This window comes from Anopheles stephensi, chromosome 3 (assembly GCF_013141755.1).
Source record: "Anopheles stephensi strain Indian chromosome 3, UCI_ANSTEP_V1.0, whole genome shotgun sequence".
Classification (NCBI taxonomy): Eukaryota; Metazoa; Arthropoda; class Insecta; order Diptera; family Culicidae; genus Anopheles; species Anopheles stephensi.
In genome coordinates this window covers 57,081,325-57,100,575 of record NC_050203.1, presented here as the reverse complement: position 1 = coordinate 57,100,575, position 19,251 = coordinate 57,081,325, and the positions used below count along the sequence as shown (strand labels likewise).

The 19,251-nt window shown below is 48.5% G+C and overlaps 1 protein-coding gene across 17 annotated transcripts in view; it reads left to right on the top strand.

Annotated features, from left to right (window-relative positions):
• The window catches only part of LOC118509260 (neural-cadherin), a 234,516-nt gene that overhangs the window by 205,199 nt on the left and 10,066 nt on the right, over window positions 1-19,251 (top strand). For 11 of the 17 annotated variants that reach the window (XR_004905852.1, XM_036049607.1, XM_036049603.1 and 8 more), the window contains 6 exons: window positions 2,611-2,848; window positions 3,025-6,412; window positions 6,498-6,668; window positions 14,524-14,765; window positions 18,642-18,851; window positions 18,965-19,135. Coding sequence is in view for 16 of the 17 variants with exons in the window: in XM_036049607.1 (XP_035905500.1) it covers window positions 2,611-2,848; window positions 3,025-6,412; window positions 6,498-6,668; window positions 14,524-14,765; window positions 18,642-18,851; window positions 18,965-19,135 (4,420 nt within the window). In the remaining variant the exon portion in view is untranslated. Of the gene's footprint in view, window positions 1-2,610; window positions 2,849-3,024; window positions 6,413-6,497; window positions 6,669-14,523; window positions 14,766-15,700; window positions 15,940-18,641; window positions 18,852-18,964; window positions 19,136-19,251 lie in introns of all 17 variants that reach the window. The other 6 variants (XM_036049609.1, XM_036049605.1, XM_036049608.1 and 3 more) reach the window with 1 other exon arrangement.

Sequence of the window (19,251 nt, the reverse complement as noted above, 5' to 3'; positions counted from 1 at the left end):
CAGTTTGATGGTTCGTTGAATGTCGCTGAACCGTGCGATAGAAACATGCAGCGAACTCGCGAGATTGCGAGCCCGTAGCTTCTCGGTGGTAGTGTGTTGAAAAAATGCTTCCAGCCGACCGCAAGGACCGGGAGCTGGTGGGCGAGTATTTCGCATACAGAAATTTGCCGCCAACACAACACACGACACAAGAAGAAGTCACATCTTGAAAGTCATAAAAGCTAATGGCTTTAGGGTTGAGCCTGGCGTTTTTCGGTGGAGGTGTCGCTGAAATATTCATGTAAATGTTCCTGATGGGCGCAATTCAAACGATGCTTCTTGCATTTGCTCTCCCCCACAGTAAGGCTTCAACCTCGTTCGGAGGAAATCATGTTTTCCACTTGATATTATTTTACTTTTATGTGCACCCGAAAGATCGTTGTCAGGATTTTTGGGAAATCGGGTTGAAAATTTGGTGAAAAATATGCATGTTGGTTGAAAGAAAAAAAAAACCTGGGCCGGATGGATGGAGTGTTCCGTTTGCTGACTGGTGAGGCGAAGCAAAACGGGGCCGAGAATATAAGACACTGGCTGCTGCTGCTGCTGCTCTTGTGAGTGAAACGACAAACGAGTGAATGCCAGCGTAAACATGTCCGCATCATCAGGCAGCGACAGCATCGGGTGCAGATCGTTTCCAATATCAATTAATATTAATTTTGCGTTGTAACAAACGGGCGGAAGCCTTACTTGTTCGATTGCACGGCACGTTGTTTAATTGAATGGACCCTGATTTATGACAGCGAACAGGGTTGCGAAATCGTACAAGAATTTCCATTCGTTTAAGCGCCATTACAGTTCTTAGCTACGGACAAACGACGCCTTGTTTTAAATATTATAACAATCAAAAGGATCGCTCATACGAGCGATACGAGCTGGGTGTTGAAGTTGGAAACATTTTCACATCACACGCTTGCCCATGATGAAACCCACCGTGGGTGTGCCCCCGGTTAGCCACATATTAACCGCAGGTTTGTGCAACACAGCTTCATCAACAACGGTCAGTCAGAGACGGAAAAGGGTTTTAATTTAATCAGTCTCCGTGTACGCAGCTGCGAGCACATCGGCATTCTGCCTCAAAAGTATGACTATACAAATGCATTTCATCCGTAAGCTGGGCCGTGCCTTCCCGAGCGCCACTGCCAACAGCGAGCAAGGAAGCAAACATACGAGGTAGAACAATTTAAGCCAATTCTGTCCAGCTGTATTTAATTAATTATTTACCATTGGAAAAGCGCATTTGGTCAAATGTGGACACACACACACGTTGACTCTTTACAAGCGTTGAATTGTCGACGCTCTCAAGCTGCCGTGATCGTGTAGCTACTCACGCTCCTCACCGCTCATTCGCAGTCTTCCTTTCGTTCGGAGCTGTTGAATAATTTATTAAATGTTGTAAGAAATTGTTGCCACACACCTTTCCGGCTATGAGTAGCTGCTAGCTGCGCGACTGCACTGAGAACCACTGGGTAAAACAATAAAGTTGCCTGGATGTGGTTGCGCACCTGGTAGATGAAGGGAGAATGCAGTTGGCAGCAACTGACCGCAGTGTCAGCAGGACATGGCATATTTCAGCAAATCACCCATACACCTAGTTACGTGGATGTGTGAGGCTGATACACTGTTTCGGAAGTATTGCCATGGAATATTTCCGTCCTTGGAACAGGTGAATCTTGTGATGTGTCTGATGAAATATATTCATGTGCGCATGCAATTTTGTGTAGTCATTTTAACGCATGTGCTTAATTTGCCTGAAGTGCAAATATTCAATTAGATTCTTTTTGCAAATTGAATCTCATCTTTGGTCGTCTACCCGCGCATATATCCTAACGAGCAGCTACTCCACTTTATCCTTTGCTAAATCCTTTTGATACTTTTACCGACCTATCAATCCACCGTACAGAATCTACAAAAGTGTAACAAGAAGAGGAAACACTAATAGTGCAACCGGTGCACGATACCACAACTTCCCAACTGCTTCAGCACTCCTTTCTGTCCACTGGGAAATCCGTGCTTTGTTCGCCTGATCCAGCGAAACTCACTTCACCACCGGCGACGGATCTAATTTCGTTTGGATCTTTGACGAATTCACCTCCACCAAGGATCGGGTACGAGCGTGCGAACATGAAGTGCCATTTTCAATTTGTTGAGTTAATTGAACGGGAAATGGAACACTGATCGATTCTCACCCCGTCGATAATGATGTCCTTCTGCCGGTGCGCACTGTTTGGCTGTACGATTTGGCATCCGGTGTGGGACTACAATGGAACGAACGAGCAGGCGGGATCCTCTCCTGCTACTAGAGCGTTGTGTATTTGTAATGATTTTTGTGCGCTGCCTTTCCTGTCAAACTCGGATTCGAACCCGGAGGCGTTCCGTACATTGTCGTTTTGTCGATGATTCGATGCGATACGGTTGACCTACCCCTATAAGCAGGTCGATTGAGTAAATTAGGGATTTATCATCGGACACTGACACTGGGCCCGACTGGTCAATGGATTGCAACGTTCGAATGAATCTTCTACAACAGAGCGTTTTTCATGTGTGTGCTTCTTCTACCTCTTCTACTAACAGCCACTGGATCGAGATCAACCAAACGGACGACCGCAATGGCGATTTACAGTGTTCGCTCAGGACGAGGGTGGCGAAGGTTTGGTCGGATACGCGGACGTACAGGTGAACCTGAAGGACATCAACGACAATGCTCCGATTTTCCCGCAGGGTGTCTATTTCGGCAACGTAACCGAGAACGGTACTGCCGGCATGGTTGTAATGACCATGACGGCCGTTGACTACGACGACCCGAACGAAGGTAAGTGGTGCTTTCTTTTACGCTTGTTTTCCAGCCGAGGTTTTGGAAGAGGCGCCGGACCCCCCCTCGTTACCCACATAATTGGGCGCATCGAACTCCAAAAATGGTTGGAGTGGCGCAAATGTTCATTGGCTTACACTTTTCCCTTTGCACCTCCCTCACACCGCTCCACACAGGTACGAATGCAAAGTTGATATATTCGATCGAAAAGAACGTGATAGAAGAGGAAACGGGTTCACCGATATTCGAGATAGAGGCGGACACGGGCGTTATCAAGACGGCGGTCTGTTGTCTGGACCGCGAACGCACACCGGACTACTCTATACAGGTGGTGGCAATGGATGGCGGGGGGTTAAAAGGGACTGGGACGGCCTCTATACGCGTCAAAGATATAAACGACATGCCGCCCCAGTTCACCAAGGACGAATGGTTCACGGAGGTGGACGAAACGGATGGTACGAACCTGCCCGAGATGCCCATCCTCACGGTCACCGTGCACGATGAGGACGAAACGAACAAGTTCCAGTACAAGGTAATCGACAACAGTGGTTACGGTGCGGACAAGTTCACCATGGTGCGTAACAACGACGGTACCGGCAGCTTGAAGATTGTGCAACCGCTAGACTACGAGGATCCGCTGCAGAGCAATGGCTTCCGGTTCCGCATTCAAGTGAACGACAAGGGTGAGGATAATGACAACGATAAGTATCACGTGGCGTACTCTTGGGTGGTGGTGAAGCTGCGTGACATCAACGACAACAAGCCCCAGTTCGAACGACCCAACATTGAGGTTTCGGTTTACGAGAACGCGGATGTAGGCAAAACGCTCGAAACATTTAAGGCAACCGATCCGGATCAGGGCGGCAAGAGTAAGGTGTCGTACGCGATCGATCGTTCGTCCGATCGGCAGCGGCAGTTCTCGATCAACCAGGAGGGTACGGTTACGATTCAACGCAACCTGGACCGCGAGGTTACGCCCCGTCACCAGGTGAAGATACTGGCCATCGACGATGGAATCCCGCCGAAAACGGCCACAGCCACACTGACGGTTATTGTGCAGGATATCAACGATAATCCACCCAAGTTCCTAAAAGACTATCGGCCGGTGCTGCCGGAACACGTGCCCCCGCGCAAGGTAGTCGAAATTTTGGCAACCGACGATGACGACCGATCCAAGAGCAACGGCCCACCGTTCCAGTTCCGGCTGGACCCGGGTGCGGACGACATTATCCGTGCCTCGTTCAAGGTTGAGCAGGACCAGAAGGGTGCGAACGGTGATGGTATGGCGATCGTGTCCTCGCTCCGCTCGTTCGATCGTGAACAGCAGAAAGAGTATCTGATTCCTATCGTAATCAAGGATCACGGCAATCCTGCGATGACGGGCACAAGCACACTAACGGTAGTGATAGGCGACGTCAACGACAATAAGATGCAGCCTGGCTCGAAGGACATATTTGTGTATAACTACCTCGGTCAGGCGCCCGACACGCAGATAGGCCGGGTGTACGTGTACGATCTGGACGACTGGGATCTGCCGGACAAGAAGTTCCACTGGGAATCGCAAGAACATCCACGCTTTAAGCTGGACGAGGACACGGGCATGATAACGATGCGACAGGGTACGCGCGATGGGCGATACCATCTAAGGTTCAAGGTGTACGATCGAAAGCACACGCAAGCGGATGTTCCGGCGAACGTGACCGTAACCGTGCGCGAGATACCACACGATGCCGTAATCAACAGTGGCTCAATACGGATAGCGGGCATTACGGACGAAGACTTCATACGCGTGTGGAACTACCGGACGCAGAGCCTGTCGCGAAGCAAAGCCGACCGGTTTAAGGATAAGCTAGCCGATCTGCTCAACATCGACCGGGAAAATGTGGACGTGTTCAGCGTGCAGCTAAGACGCAAGCACCCTCCCCTAACGGACGTACGCTTTTCCGCCCACGGATCCCCGTACTACAAGCCGGTAAGACTAAACGGCATCGTGCTGATGCATCGGGAAGAAATCGAAAAGGACGTCGGTGTAAACATCACGATGGTGGGCATCGACGAGTGTCTGTACGAGAATCAAATGTGTGAAGGCTCGTGTACAAACACGCTTGACATTAGCTCGCTGCCGTACATGGTGAACGCAAACAAAACGTCGCTGGTAGGGGTGCGCGTGGACGTGATTGCCGAATGTACTTGCGGCGCTAGAAACTTCAGCAAGGCTGAGTCGTGTCGTTCGTCACCGTGCCACAACGGAGGTCGCTGTATGGAAACACGGTACGGGCTTAGCTGCTCGTGTCCGACCGGATACACCGGACCACGGTGCCAGCAGACGACGCGCAGCTTCCGCGGCAATGGATGGGCCTGGTATCCACCGCTGGCAATGTGTGACGATTCCCATCTTAGCTTCGAGTTTATCACCCGCAAATCGGATGGGCTACTGCTGTACAACGGACCGATCGTACCACCGGAGCGCGATGAGCTGCTAGTGTCGGACTTCATTTCCGTCGAGCTGGAGAGAGGTTTCCCAAGACTGCTGATTGACTTCGGTTCCGGCACGCTGGAACTGCGGGTGAAAACGAAGAAAAGTTTGGACGATGGCGAATGGCATCGGTTGGACATCTTCTGGGACACGGAAAACGTGCGCATGGTGGTGGATTACTGCAAGTCTGCGGAAGTAGCCGAGATGGAAGATGGTTCGCCGCCAGAATTTGACGATTCATCGTGCCAGGCTCGTGGTACAATTCCACCCTTCAACGAGTACTTGAACGTGAACGCACCGCTGCAGATCGGTGGTTTCTACCGTGAGCAGTTCGATCCGACACACTACCGCTGGAACTACATGCCGATGGGCAAGGGATTCGATGGGTGCATCAAGAATCTGGTGCACAATAGCAAACTTTACGATCTGGCGCATCCGGGACTGTCGCGAAACAGTGTGGCCGGTTGTCCACAGACGGAGGAGGTTTGCAGTCAGAGTGAGCAAACGTCGCGCTGCTGGGAGCATGGCAATTGTGTTGGCAGCTTCACCGAGGCTCGCTGTCAGTGTCGACCGGGATGGACTGGACCGGCTTGTAACATTCCCACCATACCGACCACCTTCAAGCAGCAGAGCTACGTCAAGTACGCGCTCTCGTTCGAGCCGGATCGCTTCAGCACCCAGATACAGTTGCGCTTCCGTACGCGTGAGCAGCACGGTGAGCTGTTCCGTGTCAGCGATCAGCACAACCGTGAGTACGGCATTCTCGAGATAAAGGACGCCCGTCTTCGGTTCCGATACAATCTCAACTCGCTGCGCACGGAGGAGAAGGATATCTGGTTGAATGCGATTGCCGTGGATGATGGTCAGTGGCATGTGGTGCGAGTGAACCGACATGGATCCGCCGCCACGCTGGAGCTGGACGGTGGTGAGGGTCGCCGGTACAACGAAACGTTCACCTTCGATGGGCACCAGTGGCTGCTGGTTGATAAGCAGGAAGGTGTGTATGCTGGCGGCAAGGCCGAGTATACGGGTGTCCGCACATTCGAGGTGTACGCTGACTATCAAAAGAGCTGTTTGGATGATATCAGGTAAGCAGCAGCCCGACCGTTTCCTTAACAAATTACCGACCGGAGCTAACGAAGCACTTGTTTTCCTTTTCTTTTGCAAAAACAGACTGGAGGGCAAGCATCTGCCACTGCCACCGGCCATGAACGGTACGCAATGGGGTCAGGCTACGATGGCTCGCAACCTCGAGCGCAACTGCCCATCGAACAAACCGTGCGCCAACGTGATCTGTCCGGATCCGTTCGAGTGTGTCGATTTGTGGAACGAATACGAGTGCACGTAAGTAAACCCGGGGCAACGAACTCCTTGCACCATTTCCTCCCCCCAATTTCGGTGAGCCATGATATACCGATCCAGGGGTTTCCCTTCGGCAGAGGAAATCAACCCAAAACAAACCCTTCGCTTGGCAGCATGGGCAACATGCATAGAATGAAGTGTTCGCTTCACTCTATTCTGCTCCATGCCTGCGGCGGTGTTGTTTGTGGGCTAGCTTCTGCTGAAGCGTACAACAAACTAAACGTTCGATAACGATAGCCTTTTCCCTATGTTGATCCTACATTAAACTAAACACATTCACCACATCCAGTGCTACACACTGGATCCATCCCCCATTCATTCAGGTAGTCATTCATTTCCAATACACGAAAGCATAAACATCCATACCATTACTTCATCTAACATGCTCAGCTCATCACCACCATCATCCCCCTTAGATTTTCCCTTCGGAACCACTATCATCTCATCCCCGTTCAGCATCTCATCGGTGTGCTGTTTTGGTTTACCTTTGTTTATTGATCATTTCTGCATGTCCACCGGAAAACGAGAGGAATGTGTTTATTTTCGTGCCTTACTAAGTGTGTGCGTGTGTGCTTGTGGATGAATGAGAACGAGTGTGCGAGTTTCATTAGACCCAGGGCATAAAGTTAATCCTTGACCCAAGGTCAAGGCTTGGGAGCCGTTAGCCGTTACGAAGCCAAGTGGGTTCCAGCGTAAATAGAACATCCGTCCGCACATGAATCCATCGCCGTGAGCCATTTCGACGGGTGGGTGTTTCGTGGAAAACAAAACTAACGAAAAACAAAAAGAAAACACGGGGAAAGAGTAATTCCATCTTACTCAGACGAAACCGAAACTTCATCCACTTCCGGTTACATCAGCACCTCTTCTTTACTCGTGCTTTTTTTTGGGTGATGTTCTTCAATTTTCTTTTCTGACCCACGCAACCCGGAGCGAAACCCAGGGAATGGAAAATGAATCACCATGGTGCAAAAAGAAAGATGAGCTTACTAAAAGCGGATAACCTTTTCTTTTTTTTTTTGGTGTTGAGTTCTCTGCTGGCGGATGGGTTAATCACGGAAGAGGCGCAACATTTTGCCTGGATAAAGCTAAAGAACAGGGGAGAAAAATGAGAAGACAATCATTAACAATGCAAAGCAGAGAAACCGGAGCCTCGGTGCTAAAGGTGTTGTCGGATGGTGTGGTGGCTGCTGGTTATCATTTATTATTTATTTATTCACACGGATGGATATAATCCTACACGCTGGGCTGGGGCCTGTTGTATCAGGATGAACAGCCACACCGCACTTGAATGCTGTTGATCTTTAGTTGAAGCTTTAGCGGAACAAGACGTTGCTGAATGTTGCTTTGTACGACTTTATTAACATTTCCTTGCGACATCAAACTGCTATTTTTTGTGACCTAATTAAGACTTTTGGAATTTTTTCTCTCCAAAATCTTGATGCTAACTGCTTTGTCCCCATCAAAACTACAAAGCATTATTTTGAATGCAATCACGCCATCTTGCAGTGTCAAGGCGCATTACTATTATAGTAGTGTTTTTGAAGCTTTCAACAGTTTCAATGGCAAACCCCTTGATTATCTTCAAATCAGTATTCTTTCCCCGTCTGGGTCCACCCGCAAAACCTTTGAAGCATCGCACTACTCAACGGCGACAGTGTATATCTCAAAAGAACCGTCCCTGTTGCTATAGAATATGAAAATGCTTCTCCCGCCCGAAGTACTCAGAGGCGTCTATCGCAGACGGGCAGCAGTAGCAGTAGTTGCTTGAGTGGATTCCGTTTCCCAAGTACATGCCCGTTATAATATGTACTCTCCACCAGAGTATGGTTTCTTGGAGAGAAAAATGATCGTGAAAAATCCTTCCCTCCCGGTGCGGTGTACAGATGGCACAGACAGATTCTTATCATTTTCTCACCATCACCTCACGGAGTCGCTCCTTTTTTGTGGTAATTTGCCACCGTGCACCGATGCGCTCGTCGTGTACATCCTTTCTGCTGGGATAACTATTGTCACCAATGCCCGAGATACGATACGAGTCGGCTTCAGCGCGAACGCGAACGGGTGAAGAATGATTGGGGAGTTTCCCCCATTTTCCCACGTCTAGTGTTACAGCATGTCGCGCGGGCGAGAGTGTAAGCAACATCCTCCAGCGAATCGTTCCTTCGACGGATTTGAAATGCTGATGACAGACGCGTTAGTCGTAATTTTAGTCCCGCCTTTACACACCCGTTCGCGCGGCAAAGGATAACTTATACCCCGTGCTTCGGAGACGAGAGGCTTCCACGGCGGCGTTCCATTATTGGGTCGCTTGTCATTGTGCCAAAACTCCAGCCAACCGTACACACGGGGAACTTTGAAGCACCGCATACAGTGCCTGGTTAGTCCCCGATGAGCGTATGGAGGATGGTCCGTGTTCCATCTTGTGCTCCTTTGCAGCTGCAGCGTAAGACGACGGTGAATGGCATGCGAACTCGCGTAATGATGGTGTCCGATGATGGCGGGTGTAGTTGTACTGCTGCTGGCGGTCGTTTGCATCACCTCGGCCCCGGTAACAGGTTCCCGTGGATATGGAGCACAACTGAACGAAGGAAAAAAAACACACACACAGAGACACAGGAAGTGAACCAGTAATTGCAAGCAGAAACTTTACAGCCTTCGACCCAATATGGTAATCACGTCTTGCCTCTGTCTGAATCTCATATGGCCCGCGGTGTAGGACAGACCGCAGGCTGTGCTGTAGAGTGTTCCGGGCACGCGAAGAACGAAAGAACAGAGGAAGGAAAAAAACCAATCAGTTTCGGAAAAAATCCCTCGATAGATGTTTACGACTGGTAGCAACACCCCGCACGGTCTGTCCGGGTGATGGGCATCCTTCATAAACAGAGCGTACATCCGCCGCAACTTCCGCATGTTCCGCTGAGACTCGGCTGTTGTCAAATCGAGCCACACGGGTTTAAAATGATTGGGAGTTGCGAGGCGCAGTTGCCTTCATAAAATCCTCCGACAACTGAGCTCGTTCGGGATTGGGTTGGGTAAGCCGACCGAAGTGCAACCGACAGAATGCATCCTCTTTGGAGGATGCGATATTTGATTTCTATTCTCTCCACACCCGGGGAATTGTGTGGGTGTGTGTTTATGCTCTGCAAGGCTTCATGTAGGCCAAAATTTGTTTTGGATGAAATTTGGGAACATACACACACACACACCGTTTGCCTTTTTTATGGCATTTATGTCTCACCGTTACATCGGGCGATTTTATTCGGGGATTTAGACTCTCCCTTTTTGCTTACGGAATTCCCATGTGAATGCATATTTAGATATTGCTTTTATGCTATTGAACGCTATCGTGGCAAGTTTTTTAGCCGATTGCCCGTACCTCATACATTTGTTCCGCAAAAAAGCTACTCAGTTTTATTAACGCTCCTGGTGGAATATTTACAATCAACTCGACCGTACATCATCCACCGGTTTCTCATAAATGAAGCCCTAAAATTAATTGCAAAACTCATGCACTACCATGTCCTTGTTACGTGTATCGATCCACGGGGGAAGATCACGCTGGTGTGTAATAAAAGCGAGTGCAATGTTAAGGCCCAGGTATCAGAGCCCCAGCGGCATACTTTACCGTACGTCCCAAAACCGTTGTACGACCATATTCTGGCTAATCGCAACGATATGTTGTTGCTGCGGTGATGCAGCATAAAACAGAAGGGTACCGTGTTTAGTAATGCTGGAGGAAATCTACCAAAAACAGAAAAAAGGATCCAAATCCGTTGTTGTTTGGGTCGTTGCTTGCAAAGTCGTACGAACATATTACGCTTGGAACCTTCCCAAGCTAGAATGTTTAAAACATGGGTTTAAAGAAAACGATGGGAGATGATGGGAAACAACAACGGCTCAAAATCGGTCAAATCTACCCATGCACCAGCCAAATGGCCCGGAAGCGCGGGGGTTCTGAAATAGGATCCAACAAAAAAGAAAGGGTCGGTGAAGACAGCGAGCGGCGCTGGTGTAATCCGTTCAAACCTTTCCCGTTCACGCGCACCATCTTTATGAGCGAGTTGACGAAATCGAGGATGGAATACTAATTGGAATCAGCGAACAAGACTCGGCGAGAGTTGGCAATCCGGTTGAGTTAGATGACTCAGGGAGAGCAAAACAAAACAAAAAAAAAATAAGGGAAGTGCCCAACTCCCGGACAAACCATAACCAGTCGTAAATTGTATTATTTCGGATGACCATTTGTTTGTCTCAACCGCTGCCGCCTTCAGACATCCTTCCTGCCTTTCTCCGAAAGCTTAACTACAACCGACAGACGAGAGGCGGTAATAAAAACAAACACATTTTTAATACATAATTTATTCTTCCGCTGTGGGCGAGGTTTCGCTCTTGATCCATTCTTCCCGGAAGCCTGCGAGCGATCAACGCGGTGGCCCGGAAAAAGCCTGTTGACCATCGGCAAAACCGAAACCTTCGACTTCCTTTCCGTTCGCCGCACTCGGTGCGTGTGTGCGTGTGTGCATGTACCGGTGTCCTATTTTCCCAGAACCCAAGTGCAGGGACTGTTAGTACAGGAATTGTTATTGTCGGTTCTCGGCGATTCTACGCATCCCGTGCTTGCCGATATCTTCCGTGGCTGGATTTATGTTTAAGTACGCAATGCTCCCAATGGACCGAGCCCAATGGAAGATGTCATCCGTCTTTAGGTCATTTCCGGCTTTCCGTTTCTTGCGATAAGCCCGCGCAGGTTGCATAACGATAGGCGGCGAGGGCTTTGCAACCCGGAACCCGGTCCAAATTTAGCAGTATTTCCGGATGCGCTACGATTTGTAACTTAAAGCTCTCGCTCACTTTTAACAGCCGTTCCGGAGTCCGCCGTTCGGTAGCGACGACTTGGACGACGACGTTCCGTACCGGTAGCTCTCGTTGCCGGTGCTAAATCTATTATTTAGCGCGTGTATTACAAAGCCTTCCAGCAAGAGATTGTGCGAGATTGTGTGCTGGAGCGTGGGACGGTGCTCGTTCCCCCCCACGGTCCGGAAGCGACGGTGAACGATTGTCGCCATTTCGCAAATCAATTCAAACCCACCCAAAGGAGCGAGAACGGGCTGACCGGCTTGCTTGCCTGCACCATCCAAGGCAGACCCAAAAGCGAAGGAGTTGATTGAGTTGGGAAGTTATTTGCTTTCCGTCTGTTTCGCTGGTGTGAATTGTGCTTTGATAGATTAAAACGACGGTGTGACTGTGAGCGGAATTGTAAAGTAGGATCGGTTGAAGGGCTGAAGCCCTTCGGGGCTCGGGTAATGGGGAGCTGGCGCTTTGTCCGGTCGGTACGCCGGAATGAATTTCCTTCGCAAAAACGTCGAACCACGGCAGAAAACTGGTCAACGATGATGATTATGTGCTGGAGAGAAATTGCTTGCAAACTTACAAAAGGAAGGCTTTATTTGTCGCAATCTTGACTCGGAATGGACGAACGGCGTTTGCCTTGTTTGAGCAGCAGCTTGCTCTGCGCAAGCATCGTTCATAAGCCGATTTTCCATTTCCTTCTGCTGCGTTGGACTTTGTCTCAATACACTTTGCCACCAGCACTGATTGCGGAATTGCTGCAAGAACCGAGGACAAATTTAGTAGTTTGAAATTCAATGACTAATTTTTATCCCAGTATTCAGTAAAGGGATACGCATCGAAAAAAAAAATAATTTTTCCTCTTCTGCTGCAGTGTATCGTATTTCACTTGAATTCTGATACTTGAATGATTAATATACGACATGAATAATAACGAGCCGGGCGGGCATCTGCCGCTGCTACAGCACGCGATGTAAACATTCCTGTGGTCGGAGTCATCGTGGGGCTTCACCACTACTAGGGCGAATTTAAATAATTATTCAACGCAGTCGCTCTGTTGTGGGCATAAATTTCCCCCCCACTGTCCCGTGCAAACGTGCAACGCAATATCTTGATCCTGTGCCTGTGTGGACACACGCGCCATTCTGCATCCGGCAAGAGTTTTCCGAATGCATTTCACTCACCCAATCCATCAAACACCACGAACGAGTGAACGAGTGCCGGCCGAACCGAGCTAAACCGGTTGTGTCCGTTCGGAGCGAGGCAGACAGAGAGAGGGGTTGAATTTTATTTTGTTTAATTTAAACCATCGGCAGTAGCCCTGAGTACCCCGAGCCAGCCAAACTGTAAATGCATCGTACTTCAAACAGCCTAAAAGCTCCCTGCCTGAGTGTTGCGGTTACGATTGCACCGGTTCTCGCATGTGCTTGATTTGATTTATTCCGCAGCGAGCATTTCAAAAACGCACCAACCCTACCACCTCTGCCGTCGTCAGTGAAGGATTCCTGGGTAGCTCCCGCAATTGCTTTGTCCAATATGCTGAACCTGGGAGTCGTTCCACGAAACATTAAGCCTGTGCGATTATCTTAAATTACACTTTGTTCGCAAACACTTTGTGTGGTAATGTTGGTTGTGCTTTTTGTCCGGAGTTTGAAACATGCTTTGAAATGGCCTTTTATTAATTTCTATCATTCCGAGAATCTGCTGTAGTTTCGCTGTGTTTCGCATAAACAATGTTGCTTAAATGCATCGGAATGGGTATGATTAAACAAGAGACGTTGAACGCGTGGTTGTCTGTAATTACTTGCTGAATGACTGTGAATGGCATTTTTCGTAGAATAGAACATCGGTTTTGTCATTTAGATGTTGCTTTTGCGTTGGTATTATATTTTATTTTCCGCTTTGTTTTTGTGTGTCACATTATTTACCACATTGCCACCATTATCACACGCGCCCATCTTTATTTTCCGTAATTACACACATCACTTTCATCATAACCATCGTATTACCTTACATGATCACATCATCATCATCATTAACATTATTACAATACCCAAACGTATCATCCTCACCATCACCGCGTCCAGCCACCTCCACCGGCATGTCGGCGGATTATTTTATGTTTTGTTCGAGATGAAAGGAGAACACACCGCCCTGCGGTGAAATTTATTATGCCCTAGCACCTCCGGCGGAATTTCATATCAAAAACACACACGGGCACCGTCTGCATGATACCGGCGAGAAAATCCCTTCCCGCATTAAGGCCAATCAGTTTCCACTTAACCATCTATATAATATCGACCTCCACCAACTCCAAACAGAAGGGCGCTTCCGTCCTCGGTTTTTTTTTTTCGTTTCCTTGGGTTATCCCCCAAAATATAAAACCATGCATCATATGCCTCCCGATCACCTAACGATTCCCCCGACCTCGCGCCATTATTAGCATATACCGCCAAACGGGCGCATGATTAGGGCAATCGCTCGGTGGTAGAAAATAAAAACACAAAATCACCCCCACTTTCAGGGCGGAACACCGGGTCCGGCATTACGGTTCGTTATTTTGCGCGATGGATCCTTCACTCATTTTGCATGCTTCGGTGGCGCTTAGGTCAACCGCGCGGCTTTCGGGTCGATCCGATCCGACCGTGTGTGTGTATCGAGTAATTCTCTTGTTGACCGGCAATGTTGGAGAAGGAGGTGCACAGACACACCCTTAAAGTAAATGAACCGTCCCGCAAATCAATCATACCACTACCAATCAATCAGCCAATCAATCGATTCGCTTTTGTGTTCCCCCGTTTGTTTTGTGCTTTGGTATCCTGGTCCTGTTCCGAGACCAAAGAAAAAAGGGCCCCTAACATCAACACGCCACTGTTGGCTCAAAAATTTTGACCAATCGCCATTTCTTTCTCTTACCCACACCTTGCACATCACCACCCGTGCGTTCTGTGATCACCAACCTGTCCGACCACTTGACTAACAACAGCTGCGGTGAAGGGCGCGTCATGTCACCGGACGGTAAGGGCTGCATGGATCGAAACGAGTGTCTCGATCTGCCGTGCCTGAACGGTGGCATCTGCGTGAATCAGGAGCCACGGTTGCGGTACCGGTGCGACTGCCCGGACGGATTCTGGGGCGAAAACTGCGAACTCATCCAGGAGGGCCAAACGCTCAAGCTGAGCATGGGTGCCCTGGCGGCCATTCTTGTGTGTCTGCTAATCATATTGAGTGAGCATTGTAGTTTTCTCAAATAACGATGTGTTGATGTTTTTTCGTTCAATTCTCGGTAGCAATAGCGGTCTCGCCATTTTTTTTATGAATAAAAGTATATGTGTTGTTATTGGTGATAGTTTTTCTTCTCTCTCTCTCTCGCTATTTGTATCTTATGTATATGTGTAGCTTTTGATGCGTGATAATGTTCAGTAAACCTTAAGTAGAGCTTCTTTCCTGCATGCTTTTCCTGCTTTGTAATATTGTCATAGTTCCAACCTCCCTTATCCTTCCAAAAACTACCCGACTTTTCCTTTTTGATATTATGCTTTCGTTCTCAAAGTCTTGTGCCTTATCTCCGCAAACAAACAGCGCGAGAAACGACTTACAGGCTCTTGTATAGACTACTAGAGATCCCTTGTCTAGTGAATAGACTATCGTTCCCCATTTTTTTGAACTAGAAGACTCTCCCATCTCACCCACCCAAATTGGATCGGATAAATAATGCAATGGTCACCAAATGTTGGTAAGTAGCCCACCGATAGCTGTGCTAATGGTTTCTTTTATTTCCTTTCATTTTATTTTCATCATCCGCTCTACCCACTTGTCTGTGTCCTTGTTCGATGTTCATGTTTGTGGCACTCTGTGTTTTTGGGGAAATTTAATTATCCACACTCATTTCGATCACGCACGCATCTCGTAAAAAATATAATTACAAAACCCACACAAACATACATAAACATTTTACAATCTGTACGCGAACCACGATATCATCTCTTCGTGCCATCTAAACGTGACTCGACGACGCCGGCAAAATGTGCCCCATTTTTCTTTTGCCGCGGTGCAATTTCACATGCAACAACGACGACACACATGCTCACAACACACACTCACACAATCGCCGGGTTGGGGGATTTTCCCTTGGCGCTACGCTGGGCCACCCCACGGCACAGGTGTCCTGCCGGGTATAAACCGTCCGGGACGCGATGCGTGAACGCGAACGAGTGCCTGTGGCATCCGTGCCAGAATGGGGGCCGCTGCCGGGATCACCATCCGCCCAAAGCGTATGAGTGTATCTGTCCGCTCGGGTTTTCCGGTGCGCACTGCGAGCTAGAGCTGCTCGCGTCCGGCATCCTGACGCCCTCCCGGGACTTCATCATCGCGCTCGTCATCTGCGTCAGTACGCTCATACGTAAGTATACCCCGCTCAGCGAAATCGCGAATTCAGCGCCCGAACTTCAACGCTCACACTAACAACGCATACACACACTCAGTATTCGAGTTACTACTAACAACACTAACAAGGGATTTTTCGTCGATTTTTGCTGAAGCTAAATCGGTTGCACCACTTACCTGTTTGCTTGAATATTGTGTGAACCGAAACTGTCATCCATCTCAATAAGAACCGGAGAACATTGTTCCTCCAAATGCAAGTCAACCACAAAACTCGACTCATCGCTCAATTTAAAACTTCATCGATGCATGTGGGCACTACAGCCGCTCGTACTGCTACCCACACAATCGCATGGAGCAAATATTCATCCAATTCACTCAAATCTAAATCGCAATAGCAATCAATTTTTTTCCGGTCCCTCCAAAACAGAACAGAACTCATCATTTAAAACCGGGGTGTAGCGGTGTGTACCACGCGATCTGCGGTACAGCCAATCGTTTGAGAGCTTTTTGTGTACAATTGTTGTGACAATAGCTCGCGCATTCAATTTGAAACAAAAATATCATTCGGTGTTTTTTTTTTTTGGGCGTAGCAAATGCTAAACCTGCAATAAGAAAAATCGAACCAAAAAGAGAAGGTGCAAACCGCCCACGAATATGTCCGCCATACTGTCCTGAGAGAGAGCGAGAGAGAGAGAGGGAGTGAAAATGCTTTCACTGAAAGCTTTCAATTTCGCTGGTCGGGTTTTTTTTGTGCGTCCCCATTTTTGTGCATTTATTTCTCCCATCCATTTCGGAGTGGCGGGAAAAAGGATCAACAATAGAGATGTGTATGGGTTGGTTTGTCTTGCTTTTTTTTTGTCTGAATGTTAGGATTTTAAATATTCTACCTCATTGTGAAAGCGGCGGTTCGCGGGTAGTAGGTGGTATGTACATGCCGAAACCAATGCACGTCAGCCCGATCCCAAAAGGGGGTTGAATTTGTCAATGGAGGACACACGTGGGTTCAAGCAGGCAAGGAAACACCTTTTAATACCTTCAACACCTCAGAACCCCGGTTCACTTGCCCCGGTTGCGCGGTGGAAATGCGAACCATTCACTTTGTGTCAATTGAAAGTGAACTAAAAACAAACAAGCAAAACCTAAATCCCTGCGCGAATGGTCCGCCATTTTTTTGTATTTTTTCTTCCACACTTTGAGAGGGAGTGTGTGTGTGCTTATACTTTACTTTGTTATCATCATAAGCTTTATGTGCACGAGCTTATTCTGGTGGCTGTCGCAGACGTCCGTGACGTCAGCCATCCGGAGCTGTGTACATGTGTGTGTGTGTGTATATAGCCCATATCCCACTCCGGTAGCTTTTGTTCGAGTTACAGGACTTTTCAATCTATCGTCACCTCGGTTTCAACTCGCCGTATTACCCGTTGAATGGTCCCGTGTTTTTTTCTTTTTTCTGTGTCGGTTCCTAAGTTACGTGTGAAATATTCTTCGTTGTGCCACCCACAACGTTCGGGGGAGGGGAGTATGGGTTTGTATAAGCACTCTAGCGTAATGCTGTTTCTCTTTAACTCTTGCACACTACTTCCACTACTTCTAGCACTAGCATCTATTCTCTATGACTAGTTTTTAGTTATTGTAGCGCTCTTTTTTGTTGCTATTGCTGTTGATAACCTTCTATCTACTAGCTGCACAGCTCTACACTCTGCCTGGCTAGCGCTGTGGATCTATCGAACACCCTCAGCTGAAAGCATTAGCACGCACCACGCGTTAAAAGGTTTCCCGCGTGAACTTTAAGCGTGTGCGTAAGACGCGTTTACGCTGTGAAAGTGCATAAGTGTTACTTTTTCGATAAATCCACAAAACCCGCCCAGCGAGAGTGGGTTGTTGAATGGGGGAAAAAAGGTGGCAACATTGTGCCAAGGTTGTTTTTTTCCTTTTTCCCTTTTTCAACGCCGAGAGTGCAGTGTTGCAGTTTGTGTCCATGTGCGCTTGGACGCTCATTTGTGTCCTGCGATCCTATGCCAACCGACCGACCGAGTATCTCTGCCTTTCTACGATTCGTTATTCCATTACCAGCATTCGGACACGGTGGAGGAAACTCCTCCATATCGTGGTGGCTTTCGTGCTTGGGTCAAGTTCGAAATCCTTTCGGTACGGTACGAAAAATTGGTTGGACAAATACTTCTTCGATCCATTGTGGTACGTACCGGGGCAGGCGAGTGAGATGGTGGTGGTAATAAAAACCAAGATGCAATGGTCATTTCGGTCCATTTAGCTCATGTTCTACTTGCATTTTCCCGTCCTTTGGTACCGGTGCCATCCCCATCTGCTCCCCCGCTAAAGACATTCCCAGTGAGCGAAGTACGGAAAAAGATTATGCAAGGCAGGGGACAGGGAGCCCAACCGCCAAACCACAATGGGTATGATTTTGTGCAAAGATGGTAAAAACATGTGACAAGCGTTAGTTGAAACAGACGTTCAAAAAAATCGTGCAATCGTCCAGTAGCTGATGAAGGAAATTCGAATCGAACGGAAATGAGCAGATCGTCGGGTTGGTTGCAGAGCGCACTGCTGGACGGCATCATATGTGGGCGTAAAGGAAGGCCAGCTTATACGGCGTGTCTTCCATTTTTAATGCACCGAAATTGAAACCTACTAAAATCCGTTCCTTGCAAACCTCTTCTTCTCCCCCAAAATCCGCACTCCCTACGCTGCGAGCAGTACTGGTGCTGGTGTTCGTGGTGTACAACCGAAGGCGAGAGTCGCACATCAAATATCCGGGCCCGGATGACGACGTGCGGGAGAACATCATCAACTACGACGATGAAGGGGGCGGCGAGGACGATATGACCGCGTACGACATCACGCCGCTACAGATCCCGATCGGCCCGATGCCGGAATTGACGCAGTGCAAGATGCCACCGTTGATGTGTAAGTAGCGAAATTGCGAAAGAGATTGCTTCGCTATATTCGGTGACCCTTACTGCATGTTTATTGCTCTCTCTCTCTCTCTCTCTCTCTCTCTCTCTCGCGTTGTTTCACAGATCCGGTCATGACGATGGGACCGGGACACGAACCTAACGTTGGTATGTTCATCGAGGAGCACAAGAAGCGAGCGGACAGCGATCCGAATGCGCCACCCTTCGATGATCTGCGCAACTACGCTTACGAGGGTGGTGGCAGTACGGCTGGATCGCTCAGTTCACTACAGTCAGGTGAGTTGAAATCCTTAACATATCTGGATATTTAGGAGTGAAAGGCTCGGTGAACTTTTAAGCTAGCAGGTTTGAAAACTAATTTTATTCAAACTGTTCTAAAAAAAACCCCTTGA